At 40.6% G+C, this 22,716-nt stretch overlaps 1 protein-coding gene across 2 annotated transcripts in view; it reads left to right on the forward strand.

Moving 5' to 3' along the window:
- The window catches only part of LOC131985570 (solute carrier family 66 member 2), a 42,716-nt gene that overhangs the window by 12,304 nt on the left and 7,696 nt on the right, over nucleotides 1–22,716 (forward strand). For both annotated transcript variants that reach the window (XM_059350751.1, XM_059350752.1), the window contains one exon: nucleotides 8,268–8,484. In XM_059350751.1, the coding sequence (XP_059206734.1) occupies nucleotides 8,268–8,484 (217 nt within the window). The remainder of the gene's footprint in view (nucleotides 1–8,267; nucleotides 8,485–22,716) is intronic.

Consider the following 22,716-nt stretch of genomic DNA (forward strand, 5'->3'; position numbering starts at 1 on the left):
TATAATAGATATTGTTGGCTGGCACACATGATGTAGAGAAATTGTGCAATTTGGTAGGTGAGATAACATTTTTAGGGCTTTTCCAGTGAAGTCAAACCAAGGCAGCTGTGCCGTCAGGCCTGAGATGGTCTGAAGTTAGGTTAAAGTTTGCCCAACCCCCTCCAAGTGAGTTATTGTGATGTGAAATGGGTTTTGTTGTCATTTACCGTCATTTCAGCAGCATGCTTAAATGGCCGCTGCTTTTAAACGATATAAAAAAAAAAGGGCACTGCTTTTAAACGTCATCAAAAAGAGGGCGCTGCTTTTTTAAAATGTCATCAAAAAGAGGGCGCCGCTTTTAAACGACATCAAATAGAGGGCGCCACTTTTATACGTAATCAAAAAGAGGGTGCTGCTTTTGAACATCATCAAAAAGAGGACGCTGCTTTTAAACGTCAAAAAGATGGCGCCGCTTTTAAACGTCATCAAAAAGAGGGAACTGCTTGTCAACGTCATCAAAAAGAGGTTGCTGCTTTTGAACGTCATCAAAAACAGGGAGGGGCTACATGGTGGTTAGCACTCTTGCCTCACAGCAAGAGGGTCGCCAGTTCGCCTCCCGCCTGCGGCTCTTCTGTGTGGAGTTTGCATGTTCTCCCCGTTTCAGCGTGGGTTCTCTCCGGGTACTCCGGCTTCCTCCCATAGTCAAAAACATGCATTTAGGATTAATTGGTGACTCTAAATTGCCCGGTGTCAGTGTGATTGTCTGTCTCTATGTGTCAGCCCTGTGATAGTCTGGAGACCTGTCCAGGGTGTACCCCGCCTCTCGCCCAATGTCAGCTGGGATTGGCTTCGACAAATGAATGAATGAAAAGAGGGCGCTGCTTTTAAACGTCAACTTAAGACAAGCACATCATCAGTTACAAACACACCTTCAAGTGGGTAACTCCGTTGTAATATAGATTGAAATCCCAGCCCCACTGGGATGATGCACAGAGACAAACAGAGTCAAGTTCAATCAAACAATGTGAAGAAGATTGATAGTTTAGTTCTATGATGATAGGGTTAAAGAGAACATCATTGGCGTGTCACATCTGCGCTCTCCAGCTTGTTCCTAGTTGTAGGCTGCGTCTCCGATGGGAGAAATCTTGGTGTAATAGCAGCTCAGTGTGATTTATATGGAAGACTGCCTCCTGACTTTAAAGAGATTAAACGATTAGATCATTTGGCTATGTCGGCATCAGAAGGGCTGGTGATCACTCAGGTGGAGGTAAAAAGGTTTGGAAGGAAAAACCAAGATAAAATATTTGAGGAAAAAGTTCAGGCAGTGACAGTGGGGAAAGTTTCACTGTTGTATGTGAGGCAGAGTCAAACTTTACCTTTTTTTTTTAGACTAAGCAGACAGAACCCTGATTGGATTTTTCTGAATCTCTAGCGGCATATAAATGAATTTGCATCAGCAAGCAAACCATCAAACAGGGCTCTGCTCCCTGATTGAAAATCCTTTATGTAAACTTTGGGGCGTCTGTGGTTTCAGACTTCGAGGTAGCGTGGCTGTTTATCCCCAAGAGGCAGCAGCTCTGTCTGTGACTACAGTTTTTCATTCTCCTGCTGTGAATAGTCTGAAGATGGATGGAGGTCTCTGAAATCTTTGCATTTATTCCAGTAGGCACATCTACATAGAGATGTTCTGATACTTGTGCTGTGGGTATTGGCCGATACCGAGAACCGATCCAATGCCAGTATGTTATAAAATAAAAAATATCATACTACAGCTTCTAAATTCACAAAGGGGGTATTTACTGACATGTTTTATGTCATAAAACAATACATGAAAACTTAAGCCTGTGTTAACCAAGGACCTTATTTCAGACATGGAACCAAAAACTCATTAAAAAAAACACTGACTTCGAGATAAGGGAAGTGCAAAAATGCTAACTCATTCCTGCAGCACTCTATTGGAATATGGAAAAATCCACAGTTATCTTGATTATATCACACTGATTGAGTAGTCTCGTACTGCACAGATGCTACCTAACAAGGTGCATGGCACTACAAGAGAATTCCATTCATTTCTATTGTTTGGTTGTGGCTCATAGCTCATTCTGGTCACATGGGGGTCTGGAGCTGTAGCTTCATTGGGTTTGTCAGCTTAAAATAAATCAAAGTGTCCTGTAGGTGCCGTTATCCCCTCCCAAAGGGACAGCCAGAGGCCTAACTTCGCCTCTAAAGAGACTTCAGACGAGGTGGAAGTGCAGAAAAGATGGTGTGCCTTGGCTTGGCACTGAAAGCCTATTAGTCATAGTGAAAAAGCTGTTCAAATTTCAGCAAAATGAAGGTCGCTGAAATCTGAGCTTCAATTTCCCCGGCTGTTCTAACTGTCTTTCATAATAACGTTCCTGCTGCTCCCACGGGCGCATTTGAGCGACAGCAAGCCATTATTTCAGCTACCCCCATAGACTTTTCCCGGGCCTGACTGAAGCTGGCAGGGAACAGTTGGTAAACAAGCGATTGAAATCTCCAACTCTGACCGCGTCTTCCTACACATGTACCACAACTCTGTGGGGCTTCAAACCGAGCTGTGCACAAGACGTTCGGCCACCACGGGGAGTCTATTGTATGCAGCTCCAGTCTGTTCCCACACAGTGCTGCTGCGGCTGCCACACAGCACAGGGATTAAAGAGGAACAGGATGCCCTGGGGTACACAAGTGGCACAGCTAGAGAGGGTGTGTGGCAGAGAATGGCTAAGGTACAGTCCTTGGATAAATGGAGTGCTAAGTTCGCAATAGTTTGAAACTGATCCGTCTCAAAGATATTGGTTTTTATATTTTTTGCTGCTCAGAAATGGAAGATTTGCATGCATCTTCAAAGGGAGCACACACAGGATTAAGAGATGATGACAGCACAGTACTGGCGTGAAGGAGTGTAATCATTAAAATATGAGCTGGGAAACAAGAACTGTACAAATAATTGAAAAGGAATGTCTTTATCACAATGCTGTTGCCTTTTTAGTTAGAGCCAAAGGTGTTCTAATGGAAGTTGTTAAGCCATTTGCAGAATCCCTGGCTGCCAAATTAAGATGCAAGATTGAAACATAAAATAATCTTAATTTCACTACAGAGGACATTTCATGCATTATCTCTCCACCTGCACTCCCCATATCCTGAGAGACGAGCGACGGGAAAAAGTTAAGAAAAAGTTCTTAACCTTTTTATTCTAAGAACTGCAAATTAAATATGATTAAGAGAAATTCATGCATATACAGACCTTGCAACATTCCCAATCATCATGATCTGCCTAGGTCATTTAAATAAAATAAAAAAATTGATAATTTTGTAAGACATGAAAGGTCTCAAGAAGTTGTACATTTAAAATAGTTGACAAGTTACCACAGCAGTTTAATCAGGTAGCAAAAAAAATGACTGTGGTAGAATTAAATGACTAAAAGCAATTACTAAGCCGTCCAAATGATTAAATGAAAAAAGGAAGAAATGGTTAAAAGTAATGCATAAATAGTATTTACTAAAAAGCACTGACTAAACAGTTCAACAATTGGCTAAAATGAATCGATAATGATCGAAATCGGTAGCTAAAAATAATGTTTAAACAAGAAAAAGTTAAAAGTAAGGTAAGTGATTGAATGATTGTAGCAAAACGTAATGGATAAAATGTTAAAATAGGCAGCTAAAGGTAACATTGGGCCTAATTGATAAGTAGTTGAAATGGTAAGCTAAAAGAAATGGATAAAAGCTGGAAAGATTTAGCTTCACTTTCAGTAGTAGTAGTAGGAATGCTGGCTAAACCAACCTAAATATTGAGAGTTCAACTGGATGAAAAACATTGACAAAATCGACATTATTAAATATTACAGTGTTATACATTTGGAACATACATTGGGAATCGATCAAGTGCAGTTTTACGGGTAGAAGAGACGAGCTAACATACAGACAGCGGAGTTGTTTTGGCTAACATGTTAGCAAAACCTGACACAAACTAGCATATTTATACCTTCAGCAGACACGTACCAACATTAGCATTCAGTCATTGTTGTGTTTTTGGACTCTTGACAACCAACTGTTCCTCAATGCAAACATTACCCTACCACCAGATCCTGCAGATTCTTGCTGCATAACATCAGGAGAATCCGCCCGTTTTTCACCCAGAAGGCAGCTCAGGTCCTGGTCCAGGCGCTGGTCATCTCACGCCTGGACTACTGCAACTCCCTCATGGCAGGTCTGCCTGCCAAAGCCATTCGTCCTCTGCAACTCATCCAGAATGCAGCTGCTCGATTCGTCTTTAATCTTCCCAAGTTTTCACACACAACACCACTCCTCCCCTCCCTTCATTGACTACCAGTGGCTGCGCGGATACGCTTCAAGACTCTAGCTCTGGTGTACTCCGCTGCTAATGGTTCAAGTCCTGCTTACATCCAGGACCTTGTCAAACCCGACACCCCTGCTCGTCCTCTCTGCTCTGCATCAGCCAAACAGGTGGAGACCCCCACCCTGCGTGGCTCAACTCTCCTCAAAACCACTTTTCTCTGTCCTGGCACCCAAATGGTGAAAAGAGCTCCCCACCAACATCAGGACCTCAGACAGCCTCTTCTTCTTTAACATATATCACTCCTGTAGCAATTACAGATGGCTCTTAAAAGTTATGTACTTACTTGATTCCTGTGGTCTAAGGCTAGTACCTTCAGGTTGAATGCATTTATTGTAAGTCACTTTGGACAAAAGCGTCAGCTAAATGACGTGATGTAATGTAATGGCAAATTTAAGTCCAGTAAATACTCCTGTTTTAGCTCTGTTGGAGGGCTTTTACACTGTTGACTAAATGTGTTAAAGCTAATTTAACACGTGTGACACTGTGTTCAGCCTTGGTCTTTACCCCACAAGTCTGCTGAGCTGGAACCTACTGTTAGCTAGCTAAGAAGACAGCCGGCTAGCAAAGCTATATACTGTGTTGTTTTCACTGCTTTTGCCAACTACTACTACTGTATGTGTGTGTGTGTGTGTGTTATACTATCCAAGCCGGGGGACAGTCATATCATCACTTTGAGCCATACATTAAATGTCTCACATTTTCAAGCTGTGTGGGCCTTTAGCAGCCAGGTTGGTGTTGAACGCTGCTCTATTGGTCTCTGATTGCTTCCCTCTGTGTTTGGCTGTTATCAGGCAGCACCAGCCTGGTGCTAGTTGGCCCGGATTCATAGTCGTCTGCTGCCAGCAGGGCTCCACAGCCACACCAGGCATCTGCAGCTACAACACCTACAGAAACACTGCTATACAGTACACAGAGCAGCTCTCAAAGGGTATTTTGGTGTTGATAATACTCCGAACAGAAATGCATGCTCTGGTATACCTTTTAGGAACTGTTTTAGTTCAACACTGCATAGTGGTGCCATCCTATGTGGTTGTAAGGTTTTGCATGGTGCATCTTGGTGTATGGAGTATGTGTATTGGGTTGAAGAGGCTGTGACCAGCCCTGAATGGCTCTTTGAGATTAATTTGATTACATTTATAAGATGTGTTTGATTTGTCTGTCAGAAGGGAACAATTGGATTGGCTCAATATTGCAAAGCCAGGTTACCTTGCAAGCATTCGTGCCCGCAGTGCGTATTCATGTAGAAATGCCATCTAAATGTCACAATCGGTCACCATTAATTCTCTAATGAAACAATATTTCATTATACCAGAAACTGAAATGTCATAAACGCTAAATAAATGCTATGAAAATAACAGGTTTGTTTAATTTAGGCACCGTATTTCGTGTTATTCCAAACATTGCTTTTCTTTTTGCTTATTGTATAGGCGCTTCTCTGGGGGGCCTATGGAGGCCTATACACTTGGCCTCCTTAGAGTGCTTAGATGTGCTTCTTAGATAAAAGAGCCTCATTTAAACGTGATTAAACGAATCAGCTGTATTGCATTTGAGGCTTGTACAAATCTCATTTAAGATACAGTGGCAAAGAAACATCTTTCGCTCTCAGCCATGATTTGATTTTCCTGATAAACTCTTTTAATGTCCTCTGCTCACGCATTAAACCAGCAGCTAACAATGTATATTTCTATCCCTTCGTTGTTAACCTGTAAGATCTGCTGAATTGGTTTTAGCAGAGAAGATATTGGAGGTAAAGATGTCTGGCATCGCATCAGGTTTGCCGCCTTGAGATATTATCACAGAATGATTAGTATTGTCTGTGTTGCTTATTACAGGAAGCCGTTGTTGCTGTGCTCAGAATCTGTTTCTCAACATTTCGTTGGGGAAAGAACACACACAAGAGGTGTAAGGGCAGAAAACAGAGTTTTAATCATTCATCAGAGTACGGATTCCCACCAGCCCTTTATTACCAAGTGAAAAATACTAAACCACGACTGACTGTCTGTCACCCTCCCTCAGGGTTTACCACCATCATCACCCTTTCTCACAAGGCTCCCGCCCTCTGAAGTGAAAGGCTTTTGTCTTGCAGGAATCTCAATGAGAGCAAATGAAAATTGTGCGTAGTACAGATGACCTATTTGTGGAAGTGACTTATAGTTTTTTTCTGAATATGACAATGGGGTTGTGGGAGTTGTGTGAAAAATCGCAGCTCAAGTGTGAAATAAGTAAAAAATAATCGAGTTTGTACTTCATTTTGTTAGCTAGATAGAGATAGAAAAAATACAAAACATATTGGATTACTAGATAATTACCTCCTCCAGTGCTGGAGAAGTGAGGACAGTGGGGAAAATATAAATTGCATGTAAGTACAAAGATGAGAAGTGTCTCACAGCTGGCTAACTAACCTGGAATTGAAACAATAATTGGTAACACTTAGGGAACACATATTCAACATTAATTAGTTGCTTATTAGCATGCAGATAAGTAACATATTGGCTCTTAATTAGTCATTATCAAGTAGTTATTAATGCCTTATTCTGCATGGCCTTATTATACAACCAGTAAGCCATTAACATTAAGAGTTTTCCCTCAATAACCTCAGAATTATTGCTTATTAGTAGTAAGTAAGGAAGTTGTTGTACTCTACAAAGTGGGTCACTTTGCGCCAATGTTAGTCTACCAGTGACCCACTTTGTAGATTAATGATTGACATTACAATCTACCAATCCTCATCCAATCATCCAAAAGGAGCCACCAGTCACGTCAAAGGTCTGGAGAAGGTGTTTGCTATTTGCCGTTTCCATGGTTTCGTTCGCCGCTATGTAGAGACTTATAAAGTCCATACAAAGTAAAGCATATTAAGATCATAACTCATATACAACAACTTCCTTACTTACTACTAATTAGCAATAATTCTGAGGTTATTGAGGGAAAAGTCTTAGTTAATGGCTTACTGGTTGTGTAATAAGGCCATGCAGAATAAGGCATTAATAGCTACTTAATGACTAATTAAAAGCCTATATGTTACTTATTTGCAATAAGCAAATAATTAATGTCGAATATGTGTTTCCTAATCTAAAGTGTTACCCAATAATTTATGTGTCATTACTCATGCCGCTGTTAACAAACTATGACTCTAACATGTTGCACCAATATAGTATTGATGACCTTTTTCTGCAAAATAGCATTTTTGATTAAATATAATGTTGTGTTCACACAAAAGATGAAACAATTTTTTGCTTCATGTTTGGCCGTGATACATGCTAGCGTAAGTACCGAAAAACATAACTTTTTGCCATCAACTATGCCGGAAATTATGTCAGAAAACCAAATGTCAGTGTGTCTGGGTTCATAATATAATCCAAAGGTGCACACAACTGAATTTAGCCACCATCTCCAGGAAATGTTTGGATTAGTGATGCCACTACAGTTGTATGAACCCCATATAAACATTTTCTGCTTTGATTCAGTTGCACACCTTTTTAAAATGATTGTACTGCACCTTTAAAAAAAAAAGCTAAATCATTGCCAATTTTATCCTGGGACTAAACAACACTTTTTGTGATGTAATGTCTATTGCATCTTCTGTGGGCTACTTAATAAACTTTTGACTTTTTGTTTGTTTCCCCCCAAAAGTCCCTTTGGTATGAAACTCTTCCACTGTTATGTGTCTGAAAAAGTATTTTCATCTCAACCAGGAACAGCATTACTGTTGCATGTCTCTTTTTTTAGAACAGCCTTGCTTTACTGTCTTTATATTCACAGGAAAGCTGCACATCAAGTAATGTTTCTGTTATTATGCCAGTGTTGGCCACCTGGTGGAGAGCTGTACTCCCTTGAGTTCTAGTTATTCAAAAATATTTAATTCTGTGGACTTATTTGTGATATCCTTATGTTTTGCACCATTCAGACTTTGACTGGAACTACTTCTGGTCATGGACTCGCTTCGTGGACTACATACAGTGCGTGCTGGCCTTTACGCTGATGGCAGCCTACATCACCTACCTCTTCCTGGACTCTGCTGTTTTTGTGGAGTCCCTGGGCTTCTTGGCCGTCTTTACTGAAGCAATGCTGGGCACACCGCAGCTCTACTGCAACTATCAGAACAAGTCCACAGAGGGCATGAGGTAAGGAATCAATACTGATGACACTAAGTGCCCGTGGAAGTGAACAATACATTACTCATGTGTAGGAAAAGTTATGACAGAAAAGTTAAAGAACATTTATAAAAATATCCATAAATTAAGAAAAAGCAAGAACCACAAGCATGTCTAAAACTAGAAGAGCACTTAAAAGAGCTCCGATAAGGCAATGCCCTATCTCCCAATCCTAGAGAAAGTGACAGTTTGCATATCCGCCCCATGATTCAAATTCGATCAAAAATTAAATGGGTTCTTCCTTGGCCCATGCTTCACCCTTCCACCAAGTATCATGAAAATCTGGCCAGCAGTTTTATTGTAATCCTAGTGACAAACAAACAGACAAACAAACAAAAAACATGACCTCCTTGGCAGAGGTAATGAATATGTTGGTGACAATGTCATTTCATGTTGAATTCTGATTGGTTGGTTTGTAGACGTGGGTCATAGCAGCAGTAACATTTTGAGAATTTGGTCTTAAGATTCTTACAGCAGCCTGTCTTTGGTCAACAAAGCGCCAAACTGACTGCCTCAGAGTGAGAATTGAGGCTACCTCTTCTGGCAAATAAAGACTTCATCGTTTCTCCCACAATTGACCGCAAAACTCCCCTCCCCAAACGCTCCTCGTCCAATCATACCTTAGCAACCGTTACTAAGAGAAGAAGGTCCATCAATCTGAGCTCTGAGCAACAAATGACACAGTGGACAGCATATAAAGATGGATGACATGACAGCTCCCCAAAAGCCAAACATCTCGGTCTCCCCCTGGTGGCTGGCTGCAGGATAGGTCCCAAACCCCGCCCCCTCTATCTTAACAGATGGGCCAAACTAAAAACTCAAAGTACATGCCAAACAACTTTTTCCCCAAATGGTTTCTGTCATTTTAGGTAGTTCTTATTACATTGATGTTTGGTCAAGTGTTAATTTTTTGGATAATTTTAGTTTTAAGCAGCTATTTGATTCTATAAAAGGGGGCATGACGTTGTGATTGACAGCTGTGATTGACTTGCAGTTGGTTTGCCAGGTGTATGGGCAGCTCTACCAGCCTATCACTCCAGGCTCCGGCTCCAGGCTATAGCGCCACAAGCACAAGATGGTAGCACCCATATCCAGGATATTTTGGCTTCACTTTTGTACAGTGGGACAAAGTAGAGATACATCGTCCATCTTTACATAAATTCAATGGGTTATTTACTGTCACTTTTTCTCTTTTTTTTTCAACTAATCATGCCTTGAGTTAATTCAACAACAGTCAGTCAGATGTAAATCAAAACAAAGCTTGTTGCATCCTTGATTAATGATAATGTCTTTATCCTGATGAGTGCTGTTTTATTTATAAGTGCCACTTCCATCACAGGCAGCTTTGAGGGTGTGTTGTACTCTGGCACTAACTCGTGAGTAATGGCTCAAGATTATATTGTCTCACATATGATTATTAACAGTGACACATGCTTATTAAGTATTTCTGGCACCTGTCGAACAGGAAGTAAGGACGGGGCTCCTGACAACTATTTATTATGCGAACATGACAGTTGACCCTCTGAAAATCAATATGGTAATGAGGTATTCTGTCTTGCCGTATTGAGTGCTAATGTATCATTTTGGCTCATTAATGTTGCTTTGCATCAAGTGTCAGGCTGTAATTACAGGCATAGCCGTAAAATAGATTTCTGAAAGCATATAGTTACAAAATCTCATTTAGCTATAGCCAAACCCCTGCTTTTAGTGTATAGCACTTTTTAACAGTCAATAAAGAAGCAATGATGCATTCATGGATTTACAAAGAACCCAACAGCTCCACAAGAATGAAACAAGATACAGGCTAAAAGAAGTATGATACCAGAAATGTTGAAGTTGTAAAAAAAAGTAATTGAAAAGATGAATCTGATAATGCGTTGAAAGACGTGTGAGTTTGAGAGTGTCCACAGAATACACAGGCACGATAAAAAGTGGTCTCGCGGTGTGTGTCCTGCCTCCGAGCAGTTCTGCAGCAGACAGATAACAGAGCTCCAGCAGGGCTGCCTGTCCACTTAACCGGCCATGACAGCTCCCACGCTGGGCTTTCCATACCCTCTCTGTCCCATGCCTTATTTATTTTTGATTTTTCTGTACTTCTTACTCCCCCGAACACCTCATTGTTCACTGAGCTGTCTACAGTATGTTCTTACAGAGGAATCCAGCCGTTGGTTGCTCTTACATCACTAAGTCTGTTGTATTTCATGATTTTATTTTTTGATTAACTAGTGTATCAAACTTTTTGGTGGTTCCAACTTTTCCATGACATTATCAGTCAGTTTTTTATCTGGTTTCCCAGAGTGCATTTCAACAAACCCTCCAGACAATGGTTGTAAACATGCTTACACTCAGGGTGGACAAAGAGGTATCTATAAATATACCATATCGTCAAAAGGCATCATTTCTTGTATAGTTGCAATGCATTGTGGTATATTTTGGCCACAGTTAACCCAGGAAATTGGTGTACATGTTACTTTCATGATGGATTTCCACCTGTCTGAATATTAAAGCACTTTTATTCAGAAATCCTCCCAACAAAACCCTAATGATTGCTATTAATGTTTTTAGAAAGAGCCAAAAATGTCTTGCTGCCAAACCCAAAAGCAGGAAGTATCATGTCATCTACATTTGATCAGTCACCCATGGGGATACTACACCACCTAACACCACAATGGATGCAGAAATACGAGGCCTAATAGCTGTTATCGTGTGGATTACTTCCTGTGGATAACTACAGTATTTTGCTCTGGCTTTGACTCACTTCTCACAACAGTTCCAATGTGCAAAACTCCTAATGCAAAGAGGCAAATTGACTTGCTAAATTCTTTTAATTTTGTGACACCCGTGGTTTCCGTGGTAACAGCAAGTGCAGTTCAATAGCACAGCAAAAACTGCCTTAGCAGCCACATTATCAGAAATGCAAAATAAGATTAACTGGTTTACAGTCTGCCCAACAAACTCACATTGTTTCGATAAAGACTCCAGGCAATGTTAAATATCATTGCGTACATAGTTTTCCACACAACAGCAGGACACAATAAAATTTGTCCTTCTTGTTCTATTACTCTCTCACAAAATGGTAATAATAACCCACTGTCAAAAACAATCTTGTTCTTCCTGTTGCTGCTTCACAATAAAAGCCACCCTCTTTCACCAGCTTTTTTTTTTTGAGACAAGATTCAATTTGCAGGAGCAAACATATAACGTACAAAGGGCGAAATGTGGGAAAGTTTTGGGTCATATTTGAATGAATAGTATTGCTTTTGTTTAAACCCAACCATACACTTAGATGGGTGAGGCAGATATCAGCAAGATAACATACATGCATCATTTCCTGTTGCTACCGTCTTTCTAGAAAGGTAGCACCCCACCACAACCAATATAAAACTAGATGTGTTGACGTAATCTAAATACAGATGTAAATACATTGAATGGCTATTACAGAAAAAATGAGCACCATATTTTTTTTAATGAAAATGAAAGTTTACTTACTCCACATCATTTCAAACACATTAATTTTATATGAAACAATGATTAAAGTTAATTGATAAATAACAATGTTATGAATTGATAAAGGTACTGCAGTATGCATTACCTAATGTGATGTAGACATTTTCATTGTATGTGTTGTGCAAGATTTAAGGCCAAAAATAAGCTATATTGTAATGTGACCCAAATCGAAACTTGTCAGATGGTGCCAGATTAATTTGAAAATACTGTCATACCCAGACAGTAGGTCATGTCTTTTCTGCTGGTCAGTTCTCCGGTTTTACCTTGTTACATATTCCTGCCTGTGCAGATAAAGCTCCCATAGGAGGCAGAGGACATTGTCATTTCCATTTCTGTTTATTGTTTGTGTCCTCTCCTCCCTTTGTGCACAACCTGTTGAGTCTGGCAGGCTGTTGCTAGGTTACTTTACCTCAGCACTCCGTTCAAGGTTCCTGTGTGTGTATGAATGTGTGTATGTGTAGGCATAAAGTGAGGATGTTTTGCTTTCAAAGTGAAATTTATAAAAGCAAAACATTTTTGCTTTTAAAAGATCATAACCCCGAACTGCAGACCGGGTTTGTGTTTATGGTGAGGGTATGTTTAGGCATGCGGAAGTGAGGGTTAGGGGATGGAAAGTAGATATCTATATATGACTGCAGAAACTGTAGGCAACAGGACAAGATTTCAGAAGCTTCTGGTTTCTGTTTGTGGTTTGTTTGTAGTCCAAGTGGTATTGACCAATCATGTTTGAGCAGGTTTTGGTTGACTTCAGGTAAACAGTCTGTGTAGAGCAAAAGAGGCTGAATGCATTGGCCAATATGCAATTTGGAAACCTCTCGGCTGTCATCTGATGATGTAAAAACACAAAAGAAAAAATCTTTATTCATATGCACATGTAAACATCTGTTTACAGAGATTAGCTGAGAGTAGATAATCAAACTGTAAACAATGACTGGCAAGCGAAAGAGGAAGTCTTGGCCTGGATATTTATTATCTGGATATTCGTTGGAACCCCTGAAATATTTGCCATTGCCCCCAAAGGCTAAATCGCCATCAGACTGATAGCCAATAGGTTTACGGATAGGGGAACTGGGGAATTAATGAATTAGCACACACGTGCTTTTTGCATTATCAAAAACAAACAGACAGGGAAGGTAAAGCAACATGCCAGTTCCTCTAAGTACACTGAAGAAAAAAACAATAACATCCCAACATCCATCCATCCATCCATTTTCCTCCGCTTATCCGGGGCCGGGTCGCGGGGGCAGCAGGTTAAGCAGGGCATTCCAGACGTCCCTCTCCTCAGCCACAACGTCCAGCTCCTCCTGGGGGACCCAGAGGCGTTCCCAGGCCAGGAGAGAGATATAATCCCTCCACCGTGTTCGGTTTGGGCATCTGGTAAGGATGCCTCTGGGCACCTCCCGTTAGAGGTGTTCTGGGCACGTCCAACATCCCAACATCCTCCCATTAAATGGCCCAGCCAGTATGTCCCACACCGTCTGGAGAATAATTTGTAACTAGAGTCAAAATACTTCCAGTAGGAAGCTTCACCACCTTATGCACCCTTAGTAGGCAGGAGATAGAGTCAGAATATGGTAAAAGTTTCCAGCACAGTGAGTCATATTGGATGTCCTCAGTATGTGGAACAACCTTCCAAACTCCATACAATCTGCTGAATCCCTCTCAATTTTCAAAAAGAGACTGAAGACCCAGCTCTTAATCAACACACAAAAAAACAAACAAAAAAACAAAAATACCTGCACTTGCGTCCCAAAACGTCCTAAAAACACTTAGGTCCTAACAGGACTCAACGTAATATATGCCACTTATTCTTGCTTATTCTTGTGGTGTTTCTTGACTTCATCCTTGCTTGTGTTGTGTTATCTCTCAAATGTGCGTCGCTTTGGATAAAAGCATCTGATAATTGACATTGTAGATTGTAGACTGTAGTATGTATACACATCAGTGCTGCACCGTGGCGACACGTCATGTAGGCAGTATAAGCCGTTTTTAATAATGAAATATGGATAGAGTTCGGGGGGAGGGTGATGCGTTGGAGGCGTTTGTCCCAGGAGGACTTAGCTGAGGGTCTTGGTATTTGTCTGATGTTAATTGACCCCCAGGTTCTGTGTTAACCTCCATGATGCTGTCTGACACCGCTAACTGCTTGGTTACCTTAATGGGTCCTTGGGGATTTGCATTAATGCCACTCATACATTGTGTATGTGATGGTATTTCGCTATTCAATGTCCCATCCAACCCTCATTTTGCTTCTCCTCTTCCACCAGTTAACTTATACTGTTCACAATGACACGGACAGAATTACCATCGAAATGTGTACTAATATTTACAACAATAGGTCCATAATTTCACACAGAAGTCAGACAAAAGCAAGATTCTCATTTCTAGTTAAGATATTCAAGATAGTCTAGTATTAAAAGTATTATAAGGGGAAAAGATTTATGTGTATATTAATGTTACATAACCCCCACACGCAACAGAATTTAGATTTATGCTTTGTTACTAGTAATTTGCAAACACAACCTGAATCCCCACAATGTAGCTTGCATTACGAACCCTTTTTCCACTCAAATCAGGGTGTGTTTATACAGGTTTTTAATGTTTTTTAATTTTAATTAAAAAAAAATTTCATGTGGGAAAAGCTGCTAGAAATAGGCCTTATACTTCTTTCCCTATCTCTTTCCTTTTTTCTGGCGTGTCACGTTCAACATCACAAATGCGCCAGAAAACTGTGTTAGTGAACAAAACAAATGTAGACGAATGGAAAGTCTCTCTATTACACTTGGAGCCCACTAACTTGAACCAAGTTTGAGCACTGCTTGGACACACATAGGTGTCATGTTTTTATCACTGCCGATCAGGGCTTGAGCAATAAATACCTGACTACTGCAGTCATTTGTCTGACAAAAGCAAAATGTTAGTGGGTTTTTGTCCAGTGGGAAAGGGCCTTGGTTGTAAAAGGTTGTTGGCCAGGCACACAAATGTTTGCAGCCCACTTTGAAGCAGAAAAACAATTTTTTTTCTTGCACTTGTGCTCTTGTGTTTTTAGCCTTGAAAAGCCTTAAAAAAAGATTCCACTCCACAAACTCTTGAGGTAGTGAGATGCACCACTTTATATTAGCATATGGAGTAATCCAAAGACAGGAGAATTGTGTGTGGGTGGGAGGTTTGGAGAACACAACCATGTAACACTTTATACTTCACTCCAAAAGTATCACTTATATGCACTTTTCAACAATAACATATTGTGGTGAAATAAAACCTAATACCTTTGTGTAAGTGCTGAACTAAATTGCCAATATGACGGGTGGCCTTTTTCACACTGATAATATTTAAAGAGGATGTTGTGAATGTACTCCTCCTCAGTCTCAAGCTTCTGTGTGCATTGTCCTTGGCTCATAACCATGTTTGATTTTGTTTATTGTCTTTTCACTCCATCCACCAGTTGCTAGGAGCACAAACCCAGGTCTAAATTTCACCCATATTTGGAGAGAAAAGAAAAAAAGAAACAGCGCCCTCGTCCTTCTTTATGTCCATAAAGCGAGCCAATTCATGTAATTTGTGCATCTACCCGAGGGCCCTGCCCTTTTTGCGGACTAAACTGTGATGCAGTTATCAAGCCCATACAGCCACTGGCAACCAAGACCTCTAATTTTACAGCTCAACTGAACCCTCGAGAAAGGGAGAAGAGGCACAGTGGAACCTTAACAAGGACAAGGGTCATTATTCATTTATTTGAAAACACTGATATCCAACAACAATGTGAACCAAAATCATAGACTATACAACCCAGATTCCAAAACACTTTGGAGGCTGTGGAAAATGTTATAATAACAGAATACAACGATTTGCAAATCCTCTGAGACCTACATTCAATTGAACACAGGCAAAAGACAAGATACCTAATGCTCTAAGTGGGAAACTTCTATTTGTACATCTATACACTCATTGTCATTTGATGCATACTTTTCTTTATTTACGTTTTAAACAGAATCCCAACTTTTTGGGGATCTGGGTTGTATAGTAAGTAGATGTAGCCACTATGACAGCCATTGTTTCGTGGCCTTGAGTTTTGAAGTCATCAGTTTGGCATTTTGGCCATGGCCAGCTTTTTGCAGTGACCATATTTTGATGAAAGGGTGAAGCTGAGGAGGTTATGCAGATAACCAGCCCTGCAGGGCCAAATACAATTTGCATAGCAAATAATACCTTACCATTAAACCATAGATAGCTTGGTTAGCAATGTGCATCCTAAATTCATGTTAACTGTAATATCAAATCAAAATGTACTTACTGGAAAAACAGCTGACTCCTGAATGTTTTAACTTTAACTTTGATGACCTGAAAACACACTATGAAAGTGTCAAAGTTATAAAACAAAATACCAACAGTGCCCAAAAGCAAGTTCATGGCTATTTTAATGTGCACAGTGCCATGCATATGCATAATTTCACCTAATTATTAACAGAACGCTATGGTAGCAATTTGTCAACCACAAGGTAACCATGAGCTAAAGTGTACACTGCTTTTCCATCTATTATATTTTAAATACAACCATGATTCACAGATACATTTGTGTACTGATGAAGATTCGGAACTAGCGATCCTGAGGTTATCAATCAAGTGAGATGTAGGGTCATTTTCTCATAGACTTCTTAAAAATTTGACTTCTTTTTAAAGCCAGCAGTCGCCCCCTGCTGGCCATTTAAATGAATGTAGGTTTAAGGCACTTGGTTTCACTTTTCAGACCCGAAGTTTGCTTGAACAAAACTAGGAACTCTTAAAGCTGGCTGTTTTTTGTGGCCTAATTTTAAATGTTGAATAATTTTCAGTCTTTTTCAGTGTAAATTACCATAACTTATACATTTCCTAAATCATTTGAACTAGTATGAACCAAGTGAGACTATCTCAGCCTGTGCAGCTCTAAATACATGAAGATGTGGGACATTAGGCCAGATGAAAGGTGTTTAATATGTGTGAGTGTGTGGGGGTTGACATTGTTTCGAAGTCTTGGTGTTAATAGTTTTCAGGCTGCTGCTATTTTTAGATTGTCTACAGCTTGAAGGGCCAGAGGTACATGCTGATACTGACCAGCCTGCCATAAAACAAAAAAATACAAACACTCAGACAAACACAAAACAGGGAGATGGGACATCCAGACAGCCAACTGCAGCCTTATAAGGCTTGTGGTCTTGAGCTGCATCCCAGTATGCTAGATAAGAGTGCCAGTGCCTTATTTAGCCCGCGGGCTGCTGTCCACACACACACACACAAAGAAGGCCACGTGCTGGGATAGATCTGTATTGACTACTGATGCTGCTGGGCCGTCACCCTTGTGGCCGGCTGCATGGGGCTGCTGTGTGCAGCAGGGCTGTAGAACAGAGCAGCTCTGACTCCCTGCAGCGGGAGAACCTTTAGATCATCTGTCCAAGCCTCTCCACCTCCATCTGCTCACATCACTCACAGGGAAGCTCCCTCTTTATCAGGATACATGAAAATAAATCAATTTGTTTCTATTCCTTCAGGGTGAAAACCCTGCTGAGATTTGCCGATGGAAGTGAAGAGTTATTTTGCGAGGGAAATGTCTCAGCATTTTGTATGCTGTGCGTTTTTCTCACAAAAGAAACTGCAGGTAATTAAGTCACGGCAAAAAATGATACAGTTGATATAGGAAAGGACCACCGGAATAGTGTGGCGTCAACTCTTATTACACTAAAATAAAGTTACTAGTCATAGGAAACTCAATGCAAGTAAAAGTAAACTGCTTCGTCCACAAAATGCTAATGCTCTTCCAGCCCAGACACAGTATATAAAAAAGTGGATGATGAGTATGAGCGAAGGCACAGTGAGTGTCAGACCTCTGATCTCTGCAAATATTTGCACAATGATACATAGTTTTCCTCCAATATCCCCAGTACTATGTGAAATTATATTATATGAAACTTGAGGTGAGGTATGAGGTAACCCTTCACCACCCTCTGTTACATCTTAATTTCCCCTTAAAGGATAGGATCCCATTTTTAAAACAATGCCCATATGTATTAAAGTTGGGTCAATTTCCAGTTTTTCCAGTCCAGACTGGTGTACAAGCTCAAACCGGTTTGATTTTATGCCAACCAGCTGAACTGTCATTTTTCAATATAACAAATTCAGGTAAATTTAAAAGGTATCTTACATCATCAACCTGTGCAGATGGTGGCACAGCGCTAAATCCAACCTGTATTTACAGTATTTCCCACACTAAGACTTTACTTGGGTGGGCCATTAACTTTATTAAGCCCAGTTCAGCCTGACTTAACATCGCCACCATTGTACAGTGTGAAGAGCCACGATGCATTTTGGGGCAGTATGTCTAGTAAGCTCCTGATGCAGACTCAGAAATTACATAGAAGGTGTAGTATAATATCTGGGTATTTCTCGCGTACACAAAATCCACATACTATGTAATGTAATCCACTACATTCTCTTTTTTACGTCATACTTATAATTGTGTGAATATTATGGCAAGAGAGAGAAACATTCTTTTGTGATACAGTAACTTTGGAGGGCACAGATGTGGTGTAATATGACAGCATGGTTAACCTGATATAGCCATGTTATACTATGGCCGTTGTACCGGACCGTTGTAGTAAAGAAGGAGCTGAGCCGGAAGGCAAAGCCGGTCCATCTACGTTCCAACCCTCACCTATGGTCATGAGCTTTGGGTAGTGACCGAAAGAACGAGATCGCGGATACAATCGGCTGAAATGAGTTTCCTCCGTAGGGTGGCTGGGCTCAGCCTTAGAGATAGGGTGAGGAGCTCAGACATCCGGAGGGAGCTCGGAGTAGAGCCGCTGCTCCTTCGCTTTGAAAGGAGCCAGTTGAGGTGGTTCTGGACACATCCAACTGGTAGGAGGCCCCGGGGAAGACCCAGAACACAGTGGAGGGATTATATCTCTTACCTGGCCTGGGAACGCCTTGGGGTCCCCCATGGAGGAGCTGGACATTGAGGCTTGGGAGAGGGACGTCTGGAATGCCCTTCTTAGCCTGCTGCCCCCACGACCCGGCCCCGGATAAGCGGAGGAAAATGGATGGATGGATGGAACCTATGTTATGTTATTACAACTTAGAATGTCTGACAGACACTTCTTCTCTCCAGTCCATACTGGACACCTCGTGTGTTTCCATCCACCTGTTTTTGTTCAAATTAAGTAGCCACAGATGAAAACATCAGATGTGTGAGGAAATGCCAAATTCCCATTATTTAGTTAATTTTTTTGAGGTTTGACTGGCACTTGAATTATACCATCTTGTTGCACCCTATTCCTCTGAAATGTTCTAATGCTATCCAACTGGACTCTTTAATGGACCTACTCCTAACTTTTGCACAACCATAGTGGATAGAAGCATTCTTTGACAGAGGCAGGCAGAAATTCCACAGTCGTTCTGTGGAAAAATGGTTTTGAAAGTTAAGTCAAAGTCAGTATGAGGCTTTAGCAGTCTGAGACAAATCAAGTGGGTGTCTTCCAGCATTAGTCTTTTAGTACAAAATTCCCTCTTTCTGTTACTATCATTCTGCCATGGCTCAGCCAGCAAGCTGTAGAAGCTTAGAAAGCAAATTTTGTGTAAAAATATCCTAACATATTTATTTGTTAGTAGGGTTGTTGAGTTTAATAAGAGTGGAGGCTTTTCATTTTGGGACACATAGCCTTTTCCTTCAACACTTTCCTTCTGATCTCCCTAGTATTTACCTCAGTTATACATCCCAGTTTATAGGTAGTATTTTAGTAAGTGCATGATGATTCAGTGCTGGACCCTCCTATAGCTCCACCGTGTCCTCAGTGCTGCATCGTAGTTTAGAAGCGAGGAAACTCACAGCTGAATCCTAAGAGAGGCACTGAAATACATAAAAGCTGGAGAGACACGATAAGAAATTCAATAGCTTCACTAAGTCTCTTTAGTAAGACACGACTACATACTATGAAAAAGTAAGGTATATTTACATCAAATATGTTTAGCCTCCTCAAATGGAAGTGGATTTTGGTTCAAAATAGGCTTTAGCGCTTTATCCAAAACAGCTGAGGGGCTACTGTCTCACTTTAGCTCTCACTTAGAAACCGCTGGAGCAACTGGCTCAAACTTATCCTAGTTAAAGCTAATTAAAGCTTTTATAACTACTTATTATATATGTGACATATATTGTATATGTGACTAGGTATGTGTATGTTATTCTTCTGATCAGTTGCCTGGTTATGAAATATTTACGCCCAGTAACCGTCAGGTGTGGCTGTTGCCAACAAAACATGAAGCTATATCAATATTATATTATAATTATAATATATATATATTATAATATGTTATGTTGTTCAGATATAAAATGCTGTTTGAAAATGATTGGGAATAATTTAAATTACATTTGACAATTACATGACAACATACCTGGAATTGTACCAAATAGCGTAAACTAGGTTAGCATAATCAGATTATTCCAAAATTAATTTTATTTGAATAATGTAGAAATCTTCTGAATATATCAGGCTTCAACCTCTAAGGCTAAAGAATGAAGCCAATGTGGAAGTCCCAAAAACTGCAGTTCCTGGAATGGCCACTTGAGGCTGCCTCCAAAAGTGAGTCAATCCCCATAGAGCCAATGTTAAAATTTACAGCTTTACAGCAGAATTTAATATTTTAACAGCCTGGTTGAAAAAAAAAAACTTTTTTGGTCTCTATAGTGAATTTCCCCATTCCTGGCAATAGTACAGAGCACACATTTAAAACATACCTTTTTTTAATTATATTAACACTTTAAGTTATGCATAATTAAGGGCATGGCCACATTGGGTGACAGGTGGGTGTCATTGCAGGTGACGTGTTTCAGTAACCATTCATATTTTATTGTACTTTTTTTAATGTTTTTTTTACCTTTTGCAGTTTCTTGCCCTGGATTGCGCTTTAGTTATGTTTTGTTTTTTATTTACGTGACAGTACATTGTTGGTTGCTTTTGATTGGACAATGCTACAAAGCAACTCGGAAAGTTTTTGCACAAACTTTGTCATCGATTCAGACGGTACAGCTCCTTTTCTCCTCCCTTGTCAATATTACTTTTTTAAAGTCATCTTTTATACCCTGAAATGGTTCCAAAATACATTTGGTTCTTTCCAGTGCATTCATCTGGGCTTAAAAGACCCTAAAAAAATCGCGCTGGGCTTTAACCTTCAGTGTGTCTTTATGTATTCAGCACAATAAAACCAAAGCCAATGTTCTGTGTAATGCCTCTGCAGCCCACTGTAAAAACTGTCTGGTCCAGCTCTGCGTGTTTCTCTCTTCCTCCCTTTATTTATGTCTCCAAGCAGGTGAAAAACAAGTAGCCAGACATGTTTGCAACCTGTTCCCTGGCCCTCCCTACGTTACCTCGTATTAAGGAACCAGCGAAGGAGCTGATCAAACACGAATCCTGCCTCTCTCATCATTACCTGCAGATACACATCACCACTGCTCAGACAGCAGCCACTGAGGAATGTGTGGGGGAAGGAGAAGGGAGTGTGAAAGGAGGGTCTCTTCCAATAGAGCTAACAAGCTCCTTACTGAGAAGGAAAAGTGCAGGGATGGTAGGCAGGGGGGAGGCAAACGCAAACAGGTATAGAGAGGCGAAGGAGGTGGTGGGAAGATGAATGGACAAGGAGAAAGAGAGCTGTAGAGAGTGGGCTTGTGAAAAAGGAAAAAGTATGTGAAAATTGAAGCTAGAAGGGGCATTCAGAGATGCTGCAGGGAAGGAGCCGGTAAAAAGTAAGAAAAGAATATGTGGAAAATGGCAAGGTTTGCAAAAATTGGCTTTACAAATGAAAAGGGCTAAGGTGAAGCTGGGGGCATGAATAATGCAAGAGGAGATTTGGCTGCAAGGCTTTGCCCCGACGAGGCTGAAAGACAGACAGTTGGGGTTGCATTCAGCTCACTCGAGAAGAGAGACCCTAGATTACCTCTCATCCATCCTTTACATCTGTTAAGAGGCTTACACAAAGGCAGGGAATCTGCTAACACAAAGACTCGTCCTGTTTTCTATATTGTCAGACCACCATGTTTCACCTGCTGCAGGAATCAAAGCTTTGTTCTGTGACGTGTTGATCTCCATGTGGTCCGTCAGAGCATCCACAGGGGTCAGCCCACGTGACATAATTCAGTTATGAGTAACAGATAATACTTGACCCTGCCATGGATTAATGGTCATGACCCTGTTATGAGATTACAGCAATGATTAATCCTTGTTACATACATTGACTACATGTCATGATGTTGTGAAATATATGATGAACATTAGCCTCTGGTCTCTTGTTGAGGACTCAGCTGTTTAGAAAAACGGACATGAAACAGACTGGATAGTTCTTACATTACCTTGTCATTCATCTTTAAATGTTTGTGTTTTATAGGGTTAGTTCACTGAAGTTACAATACAAAACTGCACCCATACGTGAGATTACACATCTAAAGGAACATGGCGGCAGGGATTTTTTTATCATTCAGTGGTTGGACAATTCTCAACCTCATTTGCATTCAATGCCAAAGTTGAATGGCAGCGCAGGAAGTAGTGTGGCCTATATTTAGTGAGGTGAAAGGTAAGGGTATTGACTGAGGTCAGGGTGGTGCAGGAGCACGTAGCATATCCGACTCTTAGGAGACTGGAGTTTGTCTCCTACAAGCAATTAATATTTATATTTTGC

This window comes from Centropristis striata, chromosome 14 (assembly GCF_030273125.1).
Source record: "Centropristis striata isolate RG_2023a ecotype Rhode Island chromosome 14, C.striata_1.0, whole genome shotgun sequence".
Taxonomy (NCBI): Eukaryota; Metazoa; Chordata; class Actinopteri; order Perciformes; family Serranidae; genus Centropristis; species Centropristis striata.